Source organism: Brachyhypopomus gauderio, chromosome 4 (assembly GCF_052324685.1).
Source record: "Brachyhypopomus gauderio isolate BG-103 chromosome 4, BGAUD_0.2, whole genome shotgun sequence".
Taxonomy (NCBI): Eukaryota; Metazoa; Chordata; class Actinopteri; order Gymnotiformes; family Hypopomidae; genus Brachyhypopomus; species Brachyhypopomus gauderio.
Window position 1 is genome coordinate 5139640 of NC_135214.1, and position 17145 is coordinate 5156784.

At 41.7% G+C, this 17145-nt stretch overlaps 1 protein-coding gene across 4 annotated transcripts; it reads left to right on the forward strand.

Moving 5' to 3' along the window:
- The first annotated feature begins 2354 nt into the window (after positions 1-2354).
- On the forward strand, positions 2355-16498 carry atp1a1b (ATPase Na+/K+ transporting subunit alpha 1b). 4 transcript variants are annotated; one of them, XM_077001721.1, is made up of 24 exons: positions 2360-2515; positions 5314-5397; positions 7742-7815; positions 9830-9928; positions 10014-10073; positions 10504-10707; positions 10800-10913; positions 11205-11339; positions 11451-11568; positions 11669-11937; positions 12059-12367; positions 12577-12711; positions 13230-13425; positions 13516-13691; positions 13773-13909; positions 14213-14363; positions 14584-14752; positions 14833-14987; positions 15075-15198; positions 15424-15569; positions 15657-15787; positions 15905-16006; positions 16099-16190; positions 16278-16498. In XM_077001721.1, exons 3-24 carry the CDS (start codon positions 7759-7761, stop codon positions 16304-16306), a joined length of 3108 nt encoding a protein of 1035 aa, XP_076857836.1. In that variant the 5' UTR covers positions 2360-2515; positions 5314-5397; positions 7742-7758; the 3' UTR covers positions 16307-16498. The 4 variants fall into 4 exon arrangements, with proteins under 4 accessions (XP_076857838.1, XP_076857836.1, XP_076857839.1 ...); XM_077001724.1 differs by lacking the exon at positions 7742-7815; XM_077001722.1 differs by lacking the exon at positions 5314-5397 and having other exon boundaries at positions 2365-2515.
- The last annotated feature ends 647 nt before the right edge of the window (positions 16499-17145 follow it).

The following is a 17145-nucleotide window of genomic DNA, read 5'->3' on the forward strand; positions in this document are numbered from 1 at the left end:
AGGTGGAGCATATCCTGCCCAAGCAGGATGGTGGTGGTGGTAGCATGAACAGTCACAAATCAGAGGCCACGGAAGAAGTGAGTCAGTGTGGTGGACACACAGACACGGCATGCAGAGTCATGGAAGGAAATCAAGCAGCAAAGACATATGAGAGACAGAGAGAATGATGGGACAGAGAGGTGATTCCGCTCACGTTGATTTACCCACACAGGCTCCCTCAGGAGTCCTGCCAATTCTGCGGCCATGGCGCGGGTCAGCCTGTAAGGACACAGGCCATGGCTCAGGTCAGCCTGTAAGGACACAGACCATGGCTCGGGTCAGCCTGTAAGGACACAGGCCATGGCTCAGGTCAGCCTGTAAGGTCACAGGCCATGGCTCGGGTCAGCCTGTAAGGACACAGACCATGGCTCGGGTCAGCCTGTAAGGACACAGGCCATGGCTCAGGTCAGCCTGTAAGGACATAGGCCATGGCTCAGGTCAGCCTGTAAGGTCACAGGCCATGGCTCGGGTCAGCCTGTAAGGTCACAGGCCATGGCTCGGGTCAGCCTGTAAGGTCACAGGCCATGGTTCGAATCAGCCTGTAAGGACACGGGTCATAGCTTGGCTCTACCTGTTAGGACACAGGTCATGGCTCAGCTCTACCTGTCAGGACATGGGTCATGGCTTCACTCTAGTGTTTTGTTTGGCATGTTCAAAAAACATGAATGGTTGCATGTTAGGTCTGGAATAGGTAAAAAATATTAGCTGTTAAGGTGTTTAGCTATGTCAGCCTTTAGAAGGAAATTAGCAAAAAATAGTAACATCTGATTAGAATAAAAGAAATTAGTGAAATGCAAAATGAAAAGGTGCAGCAAATAAATAACTAATTAGGGCTGTGTGGTAATGTGTGTGTGTGTGTTAAGCTGATTTGACAATGCTTATTTACTGATGTTCTATATAATACTTTTAAGTTAATTAAATTCATTTACTATGCATTCATCAGTCTGTCGGTTCATGAACTAGTATATAGGTTTAAACAGTTTTGGAAATTGCCCGTCTGGTTTGTGTTGTAGGGGATGAGTCTTAAGCTGCTTAGGCTCTGGCTCTCAGTGATACTGGGACTGTCTGACCTAATGACACCTGGCAGTCATCACATATAACCACATGGAGAACCAGAGATTACTACTTTGTTTGTACTGACATATAAAACTCTCTTGCTTGCCAATGTTCCTCTCAGAACAGAAACACCAGTTTCTTGTTGCACTGTAAGAATGGACTATTATATAATGAGATATATTTTTAAATACAGTGTTAAGTCCCTCAGCTAGGCAGCATCTATGTGGCCTGTAGTCCAGAGCCTGGTCCAGGTCTCTTGGCCGCTCTTCAGTGTTCTCTGACACTGTAGCACAACAAGTCAGAAAACAAAAAGCAATCTTGGAGAGCATCGAACGACTCCAGCTGCTCCTCTAGGTGGGGATGAAATGCCTGTTTTGCAGGGAGTCACTGTGACAGGCCTCTTCTCCCAGTGTGAATAAGGCCGCGTCGTTATCTGCAGGCTGTCTGCGGGTTGCCAGAGCTTGCGCGGCTCCTCGGCAGAAGCCCGGGGAAGATAAAACGGTGGACAGAGCAGAGCTGTCTGAGTGGACACGACTAAGAAAGAAGCAAAGTAGTACATCAGCACATAAACAATACGCTTGAGGTTTGGCTCATGGCAGGATGGGAAGGGGGGGGGGGGGCAACATGAGTAGCACATGGTTGGACAAGTGTTTCAGTATATTTGTGGCTATGTATGAGACCAATGATAAAGAAATGATTTTTTGATATACATTGACATGCCATCTAAACATTGATAATCTGGCATAGTTTTAGCTGATGCTAAAATGCCCATTTCACAGTGTTTCACAATGTGACACAAATGTCACAGTGTTTGTTTTTTTAACAACTGATTTATTACAGGTTAAGGTGCAATGCCCTTTTAAAATAAGATAGGGCCATCTAGCCATTAGATACATAAATAATACAGTATGAAATCGTTTTGTAGTGTCAATAAAGGCATGCTCACAAGTCTTTGTTTTGGGACTCTGTTGTTTCAAGTATGTATTTTTCAAGTATCTCAGTATATTTCTGAGTATAATGGATAGAACTATCCATCATCCATAGAACGGCCTTTCATATGATCCAGTGGCCTCTGTGTGCCTGCTTGTAATCCTATACCTTGAGACGCGTATTATCAGGTTGTTATAATTCCATCAAGCCGTCTGCGGACATAAAGTGATGAAAAGTAGGCTAGTTACTTAAAACTGAAAAGCCACGCCCATCTTCAGCGTAAACGTCATCGGAGGAGGAGCTCTATATAAAGTTGAAAGTATTGGCGCACTTAGAAGGGTTGGAGAGTTGCGCTCACTGTACTGAAGGCGCTTGATGTTGAGAACAAGTCAAATAAGTTCTTCTAGGCTGCAGCAGTTATTGTGAAGACAGTCCGGGCTTGGTGGGAGAAGAAAGCGGTTGCATTTGGCGAAGAAAAATGGGACGCGGAGTAAGTAAAACTACATAGACAGTCACAAATTTGTCATTTACGATATGGAATTTGAGTATGTTTAGCATAACAAGACATTCGCTGTTTCGTAAGCAGTTGTAATTAGTAGTGATAAAGTGATAATGCGTGATAATCCTCACGGTTGCGGAGAAATTACTAAACGGTCAATAATTCATAGTGAGTTTATTAAACACAGCAATGGAGAGATTTTAGTCTATCTATCTATCTATCTATCTATCTATCTATCTATCTATCTATCTATCTATCTATTTTTATTTTCTCTTTGTATTTTTTATCTATTTTATTTTTATTTTTTCTCTTTTTGTGATCTAACTTTCTGTTTTGTTATTTTGCTGGAAAGGGAGATGTTCCTTATGAATACAAAAAAGTGGTAAGGAAAAGGAAAGGCAAATGTTTATATAGCAGACATATACAAAACGAGTTAAGTTATTTCACAACTAAAAGCCAAGTATAACAGATACTTGATTTGAATAAAGAAAATGAAATGATTAAAAAGTTACATTGAAAAAAATATTTAATGAAGGGATGGAGATAAGAGACGGAGATTTGGAGATTACACACACACACACACACACACACACATATATATATATATATATATATATATATATATATATGTGTGTGTGTGTATATATGTGTGTGTGTGTGTGTGTGTATATATATATATATATATATATATATATATATATATATATATATATATATATATATATATCAAGGTGTTAAAATGAGGTGTAGGATTAGTAGTCCAATCAGATGCCTGTGGAAATGGGTGAGTGGGCAAATAAGTTCCATCCTGCTGTGGAAAACACAACAATTGCTTGTATTTCAGGGCCTGAGGCACTTTTTGGACCACTATGTATTAGAGGTGTGTGATCCCTGTCTAAAGACTTAAATGCATCATTGTGCTTAGTAAACTAGTATGTAGTGTATCGTCCTCTCCAAAACTTCTGAGACCATCCAAAGTGACTGCTTTCAAAAACCTCTTAAACCTTACAGGAGAGTGATGAGACATGAAACAAGACAAGTTTTTGAAAACAGAAACTTTCTAAGCGATGCCTCTAGCATTGTGAAACATCTCCTGGAATGTTGTGAAGAGTTAAACTTTATATTTCCTCACTTTGGCTTCTGATCCCTTCAGGTATTTCTTTAGGCTGTTTGTTTCCAGCTACAGAGTGAATTATTCAATTGCATCGAATTTGCACTTATTTGTATTGAAACCACAAGTCACATAGAACATCCATTACACATAAAGTGTATTAATTAGCTTTATGTGTAATGGGTGTTCTATATGATTTATGGTTTCAATGCAAATAAGTTGTTTTTTAATCTCATTTCTCTTTTAATGAGAGTCTTTATCTCATCTCTCCTCTTCAGCAGAGTGTGCAGATTAGGACAGGTTTAGGGTTAATGCGATTCAGTGTTTCCAAGCCTCCTCTGGCACTCCCTCATGTCAAGCACAAAGGTGATAAAAAAAAATACCGTAAGCCTTATCCTTGAAGCAACAATGGCGCTAAACTCTTCCTGAACAGTGAGTTGAATAAAACATGAGCGTAAAGGTTTTTCAGAGGTGCTTCATCCGTCCCATCTGGATATCCGCAACACTCCCAGGTGTCTAGAGAGGAGCTGGTGGGTCAGACATTAATGTATAATGATGTTCCTCATTGTGCTCTTGGGAGGAGTGGCAGAGAGATTAATGAAAAGATACAGATGACTTTTCTGTCTGAAGCCATTATTGGTTTCATTTGGCAGGACACCAGGTTGACATGGTGCCTGCCTGTGCTCTTTGTTACAAGATCATATGTGTTGAAAAGGATGTTGCTAGATTAACAAATACTTAGTATCAGTTTCTTACTCATTGGCTGGACTAAGGTCACTGAGTTAGTTTCCATGACAATAATAACTTAAACTGATTATTACCTCAGAAGTGACACTGTACAGCTAAAGCTACATTAGCATTTCAGAAAACAAGCTCCATACATCACCATATAAACACACTATTATAAATGCTAGGGTCAAGATCACCTCCTCAGCACCCTCCACAGGTCGAGACCCCTCTGGCCCTAGTGCCCCCCCCCCCCCCCACACCACTGATGTAGGCCAAGATTGCACCTAATGAAAAGACCGTGGCTGCATTACTGGATGAGCAACTCACAACTGAACCCAAGTCACGAAAATACAAGTTTCTCAAATATTACTGAAGACCGGAAGATGTGCTAAAACCATTGGAAATGCACCAAGACCTTAAACTCATTTCTTGAGTAGGTATTTCAGATCAAGCTCCCCTACTGGAGTAGGTGCAGTGTATGCTGCTTGCATCACTGGAGTTAAGGTAGAGGGTGACTCTGGATCAGCGGACACAGGAAGCAGTGGACGAGTATTTGAGATGATTCTGCCATCAAGGTGGTGAGGACGTGATGAGAGAGAAGCGTGGGGTCTGACTGGAGTAGCATGGCACGCAAGATCCGATGAGCAAGACCAATCATTCTTTCCCAAGAGCCTCCCATGTGACATGAGTGTGGTTTATTAAAAGTCAAGCCTTCTGAGCGGAAGGAAACCTTGGATCTCAGGATCATCCATGCGTCTTTCACTCCATGCAATCTATAGTGAAATTGATTCCAAGAATCTTGGAAGACCATCGTATGGAAGTAGACCTTCATGAGGCTTTAATAAAGCATGAGATGGACAAGGTCCTGTGACCTCAAAGTGAACAGTTCACATTCCCAGGCAAGTATATAGCACTGCCCAATGTTTGTTTTATGCCATTTCCCCTGTAGTCCGTCGTGAGACAACACTCCATGGACTGAAGGCATCTACAATTTCTCAACTGAACGAGGGATCCATTGCAAGTCTATCCACAGGTAAGTCATCATGTTTTGCTCCTCAGGACTTCTTCAGAGTTTCCGGCAAATTACACATTCAATTATCACACAGGAGACTAACTTCTTTGTTCTGAGAATCCACACACTAGAAGAGCAATGTGCTCCTTAAGTGAGATGGCGACCCTGATGTGAAACATCTTGGTGGTACTATCTCACAAGCAAAGTTTACACATGATTGTTCTTGGGGAGTATCACTGAGTGACTTGTCCGTCCTTATCAATGAAAGGATTCAGCTTCAACAAAGGACAATTCTTTTGGAGACTTATTCTTCTAGCAGTTCATCCTTGAATTCAATCTGTTGTACACTCCAGATTATTTTCATTGTGGCCTGCGTTTGTGGACCTTCTGGGTTTTGCTTGGAAACCTTGGAAACCTCCCTTCCACAATGATGACCTTCATCTTTCCTTTTATCAAAGACTTCTTGGAGGAAAAGCATTCAAACTGTTATGGACTGAGAAGTTTAACAATGGTTTTAGCTGTGAAAGAAACCACTTCCAGGTAAACTTCAATGCCATGCTCTGGTGCAACAAGGTCAAACTCGATGTCATTGTTGAAGACAAATGTTTTCGAAGTTGGAGTTTGAAATTCTTGAAAAATGTTTTGTAGGAGATTAATAGCTCTGTTTTGATGGAGAAATCCAATCAGACCATCGTCCACTTAAATGTGCCTGTTGACGAAATGCCTGGTTTCTTTTCTCCTGTTTCGGTAGATATCCTTAGTCTATAAATTGCCACATGTGGCGAGGAGCTATTTCCAAACACATGTACCTTCATGTGGTACTCCATTATACCTTTTGCAAGAACATTCTAAAAGAGCACCCCAAAAATTTGGTGGTCGTCCCTTACAGAGAAACAGTAGAACAGCTGTTCCATATCAGCTGCCATCTCCATGGGCTTTTATCAAAAAGTACATCAGGACACTGAGAAGAATACTTCAGTCTGGGCCACGTAAGATGATATCATTCAATGACATCACGCAATGACATCATTCAATGACATTATTCAATGACACTCGCTCATACTTGGCTCTCAAGTCGAAAGCTGTCCATATTTGTCCTGGCTTTTGTGGATGGTGTACTCCAAACAATGGAAGGTACCTCTTCATCGGGCTTCAAGGCAGGCACTAGCTCTTCTTGATATCACGTATCTTTCGCATGAATTTAACAAAGCGATCTCTCATGTCGGCTTTCTTGTCAAGGCTCTGTCTGACAGTGCAGAGCCATTTCATTAAGATCCCGTTGTTTGGTAGTCGCAGCTTGGGTGTTACAGAAGTTGCAAGTGGTGCAAACCAACTATCTTGCTCATCTTGATAAATCTTGCCTGATGGTGAGAAGCTTTTATATTGTAGCGAAGGCACAAGCACTTCATTGCCTTCTTTTCTGACACCAAGGCTGTTTGGAGTGTGTGGTAAGGATCTCTATAGCTCAGTTGGTTACACACAATGCTGCTCTTGTGCAGCCTCAACATATCTCCGCCTAAGAGCAGAATTTGTGTTCATCAATGAATGGGTTTTCACGTGAACAATGTAAACTAAGATGGTGATATGCGACTTCTGGAGAGGGTACCTTGGAATCCCTCCAGAATCATGTCACATTCCAGAAATGGAGAAAGAGGCAAGTTCGTATGAGCATCAATGGACTCTGTGATGAAGATTTTGGCTCTCCTTCCTTCCATTTCCATGATGCCTGAATGCCATCCATGATGCCATGATTCCCTGAGTAAGTAAGGCTCTATGCTTCCTTACAAACTTAAGCTGTCAAAGAATCTGAATGAACAAGAGAGAGCAGTTGCTCTGATCATATAGGACTCATCCATGTGGACGTACATCATGTTTGTTTATGTTTTGTTTTGTTCTGTTGGCATGCCAGCACGACATGTCGCTCTTCCTCGTGTTGTCGTGTCCCCCTTGTTTGCGTGTCTGCACCCGAGTCCAGTTCTCCCATGATCTCCCTGCCCTTATACACTCCCCTGTTTGGTCTTCTGGTTGCTGGTTGTTATTTCCATGTTCTTCCGTGAGTCATCAAACTAAATGTTAACATGTCGTTATTGTTACCTCAGTAAGTAGTGTTTGTTGTTGCCTTTTTACTTTCGCTTCATTACACGGTTTGACTTCACAAATCCTTGTGTTTTCCTCCTGCACAATGTCCTTCTCTTTCAGGAATGCTTCCTCTTCCACGAGGGTCTTGCTGTGACATTGTCTGAGAGGATTTCTGGAGGGGCTATAGCTCATCTTGATCCTGACGCTTATCAGATTCCTTTGCAGTGAACTTGTGTGGGGCTTCTGTCCTTCTCACTGATGTCTGCTCTGTGATTGTTCTTCCCAGGTCTCTCACCTTTCCCAATGTCCGCTGAGAGACAGGAGAAGTTGGGCTCTTCTATGACTTTAGAAAAGACAGAGGTGGGCTGAAATATAAAATTGTTGTCAAATCTAATCTTGGACCCCTGTGACATACACTTTCCTTCTAGTCTGTATGGTAGCTTCTATATGGTAGAATTAATGCCACATGCTGTATCCAGGAAGGTGAGACCAGGTGAGTGTCCTTCTTTAGCAAGTTCTATTTCAAGTAAGAGGTCTCCTAATTCTATCAGCTTAACATTCTTTCTGTCAGTTATTTTTGGAAACTTTGGTAAATGTTCATAAAGAGGACATTCGATATATCGATATACTCAATCACCTCAGGAACTCCACGTGTTTCATCCAGGGGCTGCCAAACAATGATGAGGTCTGTCATGACATTATGAACTTGTGCATAACAGAACCTCTACGTCTGCTCTGCTAACTGTGACCCTAGCCTTCTGATTAGGAGCTCAAGTTCATCTCTAGATGACAAAGGCATTTCTCTGGTCACAGTCAGAAAGGAGGATTTCCATATGTGGTAGCTTTTTGGGTTTACATCTCTGTAATGTAGCTGACACTAGTCTGATTAGATATTTTACTAAATATGTCACAGTGGGCGTGCCATGACAGGTGTTGATGACCTAAATGGTCCATAATGGCATGATAGACCTGCATTAGATGCTCACAGAATGGGTTCAGAGTGATTCATGGGAAAACATCACTCTCTAGGCTCCCTATATGCAAATGCATCATCTTCCTAGACACATTGTGTGGCAGTGTGTCTGGCAGTGTGTCCTTGTTTGTGGCCTTCTCTGAGTTCCCTGACAGTGACAGAATGTATGGTGTTTGCTGCAGGTTGTTACTTGTTAATTTCGTGAATACGATTGTCAATAAACATAGTCTAGGACTCTTTTGATCCCCAGAGGAGGCTGAAAGATGCTCATTTCTGAGAGATTGTTGTTCCTCATCCTGAGCATCATCTTAAAAAAACATCTTAAGGACATTCGATTCTTGGTTGGAATTGGTCAACTGATTTGTGCCCATACTCCGAGCGCTTTAATTCATGCTCATGACTCAAATGGTTTGATGAGCTAGAACAATGATATCTTGTTTCAAGAAACTCACGACAAACATCTGCTTCAGGGAATCGAGATTCAAGGTTTGCTGGTTCAGCCATGACATTGGCTGTAACTGTGCTCTTATGGTGGCATCTGCTGAGGTATATGCCTTTCTACTCCTTGGTCCTCATTTGAAGTAGAACTGGATGGAGCTGTCTATTTAGATGGTGAGCGAGCGTGTTCAAACTCAAATTCTTTGTTTCTGTGTTACTTCAATTCACAGTATATTGGTTTTCTTTGAGTTCCTTAGACATGTGTTTTTTAATTATACAACTGAAATAAATGGACATTACATAGTATCAGTTGCTTACTCATTAAGTATACATGGGCTGGCCTACTTAAGATAATTTAAGATCGAGGTTACAACATAGGATCCAAGATGACTCCATTTCCAGATGAGAAACTAACAGCTGAACTTGAGTTACATAAACACAAGCTTCTCAAATATCAGTGAAAATCAGAAGAGGGATCTAAAGCCAATTATAATTGCACAGTTCTTGACCTCATATAAAGCATTACCAGAACATCTCTGTTCATCTCCTGTGTTCATGTACCTTTTGAAAGCCCACGAACACTGACATTGATACAGTATGTCGCTTGGTTGATGCACCATTGAAGATACAAAGTCTTAGAACTCTGAAAATGTGGTTTCTCCCCTACTTTAAGGACATGCAGTTGAATTTGAAGTTGAATTGTGTCATAGCTTCTGTTTCTTGCTCAGAACAGAGACTGTGCAATAGAGAGTGTGTTCAAACTAGTGGTTGGTCGCCATCCTTCCAGTGTGTATTCCATTTCTTTAATCAGTTACCTCTTCCCATTTTAAAATCAATTTTAATTTTGGGAATAGAGCAATAGCCTAATTTCATAAACGTCTTTAATTTGCCACGGCAGGTAATGTAACATCTAATATTAAAGAAAAATGTGGACATTTAAATTTAATGCACAATCTACTGCAGAAGGGGCGCGATTATGAAGTGGCAGCAACGTCTGAGCAAGGTGTGAAGAAAAAGAAAAAAGAGAAAAACATGGATGATCTAAAAAAGGAAGTGGATTTGGTAAGCATTTTGATTTTAGTTTTGTTACACTGGCTTAGCATACGACACAAATTTGACAATCTGTTGCTTTCTATTGATATTTAAGGACGATCACAAGCTGAGCCCAGAAGAACTTGAGCGTAAATATGGTTCAGACCTGAACAGGGTAAGATGATGAGCTTTGTGTATATTCATCTTCTTGGATTTAAATGAATATTACCATTTGATCATGTGATCACCAAATCCCCCCTTTTTTATTATTATTAATAATAATAATAATAATAATAATAATAATAATAATAATAATAATCTTTATTTGTATAGCACCTTTCATACATACATGCAACTCAAAGTGCTTTACAGTATAAATAAAAGAAACATTAAAAGGAGATAAGACAAGAAAATTTAAAAGAAATTAAATATAAAAATTGTTGAGTTGAAGTTTGTATACCTCAACGCAAAAGTTCCAAGTTTTGTTTATTTATTTTACTTACATTTATCATGCATGGAATATAGAATAAACAAAATTCTTCCCTTCCATTCCATTCTATCTTTCCATCATTCTGTTCTTTCATCTGTCCATCCTCCTACTCCAGGGTCTTACGCATGCCCGTGCGGAGGAGATCCTTGCTCGCGATGGGCCAAACGCTCTCTCACCTCCTCCTGTTACACCAGAGTGGGTGAAGTTCTGTAAGCAGATGTTCGGAGGATTTTCCCTGCTGCTGTGGACTGGTGCCGTTCTCTGCTTCTTTGCTTATGGTATTCTATCCGCGATAGAAGATGAGCCATCTAGTGATAACGTGAGTGCAATACACTAACATAGCTGGTTTTGATTTGTTAGTAATGTTCATAATCTTAATTTATGCATGACCATTTTCTGCCTCCAATGCAGCTGTATTTGGGAGTGGTGCTATCAGCTGTCGTCTTCATCACTGGTTGCTTCTCGTACTACCAAGAGTCCAAGAGCTCTAGAATCATGGAGTCCTTCAAGAACTTGGTTCCCCAGGTAAAGGTGTCCTTCATACTGGGGAGTGAATGCTAACAAGATCTATCAAGGAGGCAAAATCACAAACAGTTGAAACTTGGAACAGGTGAACTTGGAACAGGTGAACTTGGTATATGCAATTATTTAGATTATTATTAGAGAGGTGAAGAGAAGAATTTTGCTGACTACTTAATGAATACGTAATTTCTTATGGTACTGTTTTAAGAGTGAAACAAAAGTTCTAAATTAAATAAAACTGGTCTAATCAGCTGTAGTTTGTAATGGACTTGCTCTGGTGAAAATATCTTCCAGCAAGCCTTGGTCATCCGCAGTGGTGAGAGAAAGCAAATATGTGCTGAAGAGGTGGTGGTGGGTGATCTGGTGGAGGTGAAGGGCGGAGACAGGATTCCAGCAGACCTGCGCATCATTTGTGCAACTGGCTGTAAGGTGGGTTGTTTGAGATTAAACTCCATCAGCTTGGAATTCACATTTTTTTACTCTACTGTAGATCCGTAAAAACCCTACTAAGTATATTACATTCTTGTGCTGATCTCACAGGTGGACAACTCCTCTCTCACCGGAGAGTCAGAACCCCAGACTCGGTCTCCCGATTTCTCTAATGACAACCCCCTGGAGACTAGGAACATTGCTTTTTTCTCAACCAACTGTGTGGAAGGTACTGCGTGTTACTGGTGATAATGGTAGATTAGTCCTCAAGGGCTGCACATGTCTGCACATGTTACACGTCTGATCTGATGGCAGTGATTTGCCTTCAGGAAGTGCTCGGGGTATGGTTATCAGCACCGGGGACCGCACTGTAATGGGTCGCATCGCCACGCTCACCTCTGGGCTTGAGGTGGGCCGGACACCCATCTCCATTGAAATCGAGCACTTCATCCACATCATCACGGGTGTGGCGGTCTTCCTCGGGCTGTCGTTCTTTATCCTATCTATCGTCCTGGGCTATAGCTGGCTCGAAGCAGTCATCTTCCTCATTGGAATCATTGTGGCAAATGTACCTGAAGGTCTTCTTGCTACCGTTACTGTGAGTAAACGCATGTGTTGACCAAAAGCAAAACAAATGGTATTTAAAGCCGGCCCTCCTCCATAAATGATATTAGCCTTGACTTGCTGATCTTCTCTGTTTGTCATCTCTATGGCATCAGGTGTGTCTCACACTAACAGCTAAACGCATGGCCAAGAAAAACTGCTTGGTGAAGAATCTTGAGGCTGTAGAAACCCTAGGTTCCACCTCCACCATTTGCTCGGACAAGACTGGAACCTTGACCCAGAACCGCATGACTGTGGCCCACATGTGGTTTGACAATCAGATCCATGAAGCAGACACCAGTGAAAACCAGAGCGGCGTCAGCTTTGACCGCTCTTCAGGAACCTGGACCAGCCTGGCACGCATTGCTGGGATCTGCAATAGAGCTGTGTTCTTAGCAGACCAGAATGAAGTTCCTATTCTAAAGGTAAGCACAATGCACAATAACATTACTGAGCACGAATCTACTAAATCAGCACTAACTGTTGCAAAAGCAATTTGTGTTTGGTGGTTGTCCTTTTTGTAAGATACATAACCCATATAGACTTGCTGCAATAACTGGTTTGATTATTGTTTGAACGACAATGAAAATTAATAACAAAAGTGTTCACTGCAGTGTCCTGACCTCTTTGACAGAGAGACGTTGCTGGAGACGCTTCTGAGTCTGCCCTCTTGAAATGCATTGAACTTTGCTGTGGACCTGTGAAAGCCATGAGAGATAAATACTCAAAAGTTGCAGAAATTCCTTTCAATTCAACCAACAAATACCAGGTTGGCCCAGCAAACACAATACCCTATATAGATCATGCTCATTGTGCTTAATTTATTTATTTTTAAAGCAGCTTTAATATATTTGAACTTTTCTCTCAATTTAGTAATAGCTAATTTTGTAAAATGCCCTTATATCGAATGACAGAAGGATTGTTTAGCTTGTGGCATGGTCAAACACCTCTAAATGCTGTAAGAGGGCATTTGACTTGTAGAGGATTGATTTGGGTGATTGCATGTGGGAACCTTAGAGAGACTCACCGTCATCCTTCATTGCTAATAAGAATGTGGACATGTCTTTATATCTGGACATGTTCTCGGGGACATTTCGTAGAGGGCATATAACAGAGCTGATATTCTCAGCACTGTTTAGACCACAGGGTGTGCCAGGCTATAATCATATTTACTTGATTTATTAGAAAGGATGCGAGCTTAGCCTGCTTGTAATTTCCATTCAATACCATTAAGTTGACAATGGAATCTGAGGTATAAAATGCCTTTCTTTGCGTTCGCAACCGTAGGTCTCTGTGCACAATAATGCAGATACTGCATCCCCGGCCAAGTACATCCTCGTAATGAAAGGTGCTCCAGAAAGGATACTGGACCGTTGCAGCCACATTCTGATGCATGGGAAAGAGATACCTCTGGACGACGAGATGAAGGACGCCTTCCAAAATGCTTATATGGAACTAGGGGGCCTGGGAGAGAGAGTTTTGGGTAAGGGTGGGGGGGAGCAGAACGATCTATTTTTTATATCTATTTTATTACGTTTTCATGACTAACACCAGATTGTTTTTTCGTCACCAGGATTTTGTCACCAGTTCCTTCCTCCAGAGGAGTTTCCAGATGACTTCACGTTTGACACAGAAGAGGTGAACTTTCCTACTAAGAACCTTTGCTTTGTTGGCCTCATGTCCATGATTGACCCCCCTCGTGCCGCGGTACCAGATGCTGTGGGCAAATGCAGGAGTGCTGGAATAAAGGTATGGCAACTGGAGTGTCTTCTCATATTCATTATGTTAATGCCATCATTTGAATCTAATTTAAATATTCCCTTTATTTAGGTTATCATGGTCACTGGTGACCACCCAATCACTGCTAAGGCCATTGCTAAAGGTGTTGGAATTATCTCAGAAGGCAATGAGACTGTTGAGGACATTGCTGCACGCTTGAACATTCCTGTGGCGGAGGTTAATCCCAGGTGTGACCGTTCCTCAAGATCCTATACACTAGTTTGCTGTTCTCTGAGTACCTAATTCAGAAATGCATCAGTATTCCTCCCTTGCAGACTTGTAGGAGCATTGCGCATGCTAAAAACAAAACAAAACAAAAGCATTACAGCGTCAAGAGAGCCTTAACGTTTGATGAGAACGCATGAGCCGTTGGTCATCGGTCATTTATGTGCCGTGTTTCTTTTGGGAAATGTGTTGTCATGGCTGACACACCAAAGTGCTCATTATACCCATCACGATGGCTTAAAGCAACTAACGTCCTTCTATTTCAGAGATGCTAAAGCTTGCGTGGTCCACGGGGGAGAACTTAAGGAGCTTAGCTCAGAACAGCTTGATGACATCCTGAAATATCACACAGAGATCGTATTTGCCAGAACATCACCACAGCAAAAACTAATTATTGTTGAGGGGTGTCAGCGGCAGGTAAAAGACTTTATGCCTCTGTATCTCCTGTATCTCTGTATCTCCTGTATCTCTGAATATCTACTGTATATATCTGTATCTCTGAATTTCTACTGTATATAGGCCTATCTGTATCTCCGAATCTCCTGTATTTGTTTCAATCTTCTGTATGGAGCATTCTAGCTGGAAACATGCTATAATACTGCAATTCTCATTCAAACATATTTATTTTGTGCCACAGGGAGCCATTGTAGCTGTGACTGGTGATGGTGTGAATGACTCACCTGCACTGAAGAAGGCTGACATCGGGGTTGCTATGGGCATAGCGGGCTCTGATGTTTCCAAGCAGGCGGCCGACATGATTCTGCTTGATGACAACTTTGCGTCGATTGTGACTGGCATTGAAGAAGGTACAGGGCCTTTGTTGACGTGGCATTTCCCAAATCCCGTCTAGAATCCTGTGTTTCTACTGAGGTTTGTCCCCGTTCAGGCCGGCTGATCTTTGACAACCTGAAGAAGTCCATTGCCTACACCTTGACCAGCAATATACCCGAGATCACACCATTTCTGTTCTTCATCATCGCCGATATCCCTCTGCCACTTGGAACTGTCACCATTCTGTGTATTGACCTAGGAACAGACATGGTCAGTCTCAAACCTGCTAGTGCTACCTATCTCCCTGAGATAAATCGTTTAGTTAGGATGCCATCTAAAATCTTCTTTTGTTTTAAGGTCCCAGCTATTTCCCTGGCCTATGAATCTGCTGAGAGTGATATCATGAAGAGGCAGCCCAGGAACCCCCGTACAGACAAACTAGTGAATGAGAGGCTCATCAGTATTGCATATGGGCAGATAGGTATGGATGCCATGGGCCTGAGGTTTGATATCTCTTTTCTTTAACTTGTTGAACTTTGCTGTTCCCGTTGGTTTCAAACTCCAATCTGGGACTTTAGTTTGATTTCATGAGGTGTATCAGCAGACAATTAGAGAGATTAGTGGTCCTCTTGTATCAAAGGCAAAAAAACATAATGTGACATTAAAAAATTTGTTAACAAATTAATTAGTTGCACGTTGTCCTTAGGTATGATACAGGCGCTAGCTGGCTTCTTCACATATTTTGTGATCCTGGCTGAAAATGGTTTCAAGCCCACATTTCTACTTGGAATCCGTACAAGATGGGATGATAAGCATGTCAATGATCTTGAGGACACTTACGGGCAACAGTGGGTAAGCTGACCTCCTTTTTCACCCAGGGTGCAGATTATAAAGATTTGTGCCACGCTGTGGTAATTGTGGTAGTTTTTTCTTGAGTAGACTTATGAACAGAGGAAGACTGTGGAGTTCACCTGCCATACGGCCTTCTTCGCCAGTATTGTGGTTGTGCAGTGGGCTGACCTGATCATCTGTAAGACCCGGAGGAACTCTGTCTTCCAGCAGGGCATGAAGTAAGTCGTTCAGCTCCAGTGGTAGTACCATATCTGGCCATATGGACAAAATGTGGACTATGATATGATTGGGTATTTTCACATGGTTAAAACCTCTTTGGTTTTTGTTTCCTACAGAAATAGAATCCTCATATTCGGACTGTTTGAGGAAACGGCACTTGCGTGCTTTATGTCATACTGCCCTGGGATGGATGTGGGTCTCAGAATGTATCCTCTCAAGTAAGCAGATTTAATACTCACTATTATAAAGGTTTGGAGCTTTGCTATAAATTTGAATCTTTCATTTGATGTGCTGAACTATTCGCCTGTAGACCCACATGGTGGCTGTGTGCCTTCCCATACTCTTTGCTCATCTTCATCTATGATGAAATCAGGAAGCTTCTCATTAGACGCTGTCCTGGAGGTAAGTGTCATGATTTGCCTGTATGATTTTTAAGATCCATCATGATAACAGTCCTGATTAATGTATTTTTTTATTTTTACCTTTAAGGTTGGGTGGAGCAAGAGACATACTACTAGAACATCTTGAGCCTTGTTTGCTGTTGTTTTTGTTTTTGCTAAGTTCTCTGACATCTTTGCATTTAAATTTCTAATCTCAATAAATTTCAATGGCAGTATATAGAGGACGCTGATCTTTTGACAACATGGCATGTGCATGTTTAATACATGATTTTAACCATCTAATATGAATAAACACTGAGTGTGATCCCATTTCATTCATCTGAATTATTTAGTGGCCTCACGTCCTTGTGCTGTTATGTATTTGTGCGTACGTTTTAGTTTTACTTCCAAATCGGAATTCTCACTTAAGGTTCACGCTCTAATTAGCTGGCTATGCTCCAAGTCAGAAATAAAAGGGAGGAGAGGTAGGCATGGATACCACACAGCAACGCCGAGCGATGTCGTTTGCAGTGAGGGACCTCTTTGTATGATGCTGAGGTATTCTGCAGTGGAGGTGCTTGAATGTTCCATGACGCCATTCGGCTTGTGCTCCTTTCATTGGCTTCATTCATTCATCCGGGCCTCATTCATTCCTCGGCCCCATTTGAATGCAAAGCCACCAAGTTGTTCAACTCAGCTTCTGCGGGACAGACAGTCGTGCCACGTTTAGTCAGCACACGATTAGGCGTCCAGTGCATTTTCAGTTAGCGATTTTGTTTTATCTACGTAGGCATAGATATTAATATAGCAGTGCAGGAAGCACAAGTTCTGATAGAGCTGATGTCCTTCAGAGGCCTTAATTGGAAGTGTGTGAGGGAAAAGGGACAGAGTGGATGAATTTGCATAATAAATGGAAGAGGAAGATTAAAGTTTGTGGTGCTGTAAACTTGTCCGGGGTTTGACTCCGCCTTCATCTC

Bases quoted from the DNA above. Each gene is read 5' to 3' on its own strand.
- atp1a1b (XM_077001721.1), top strand. From the start codon at position 7,759: ATGTCCGCTGAGAGACAGGAGAAGTTGGGCTCTTCTATGACTTTAGAA. The intron at 10,914-11,204 runs GTAAAGGTGTCC...AATATCTTCCAG, and splicing joins TCAAGAACTTGGTTCCCCAG to CAAGCCTTGGTCATCCGCAG. The intron at 15,570-15,656 runs GTAAGCTGACCT...TTTCTTGAGTAG, and splicing joins ACACTTACGGGCAACAGTGG to ACTTATGAACAGAGGAAGAC.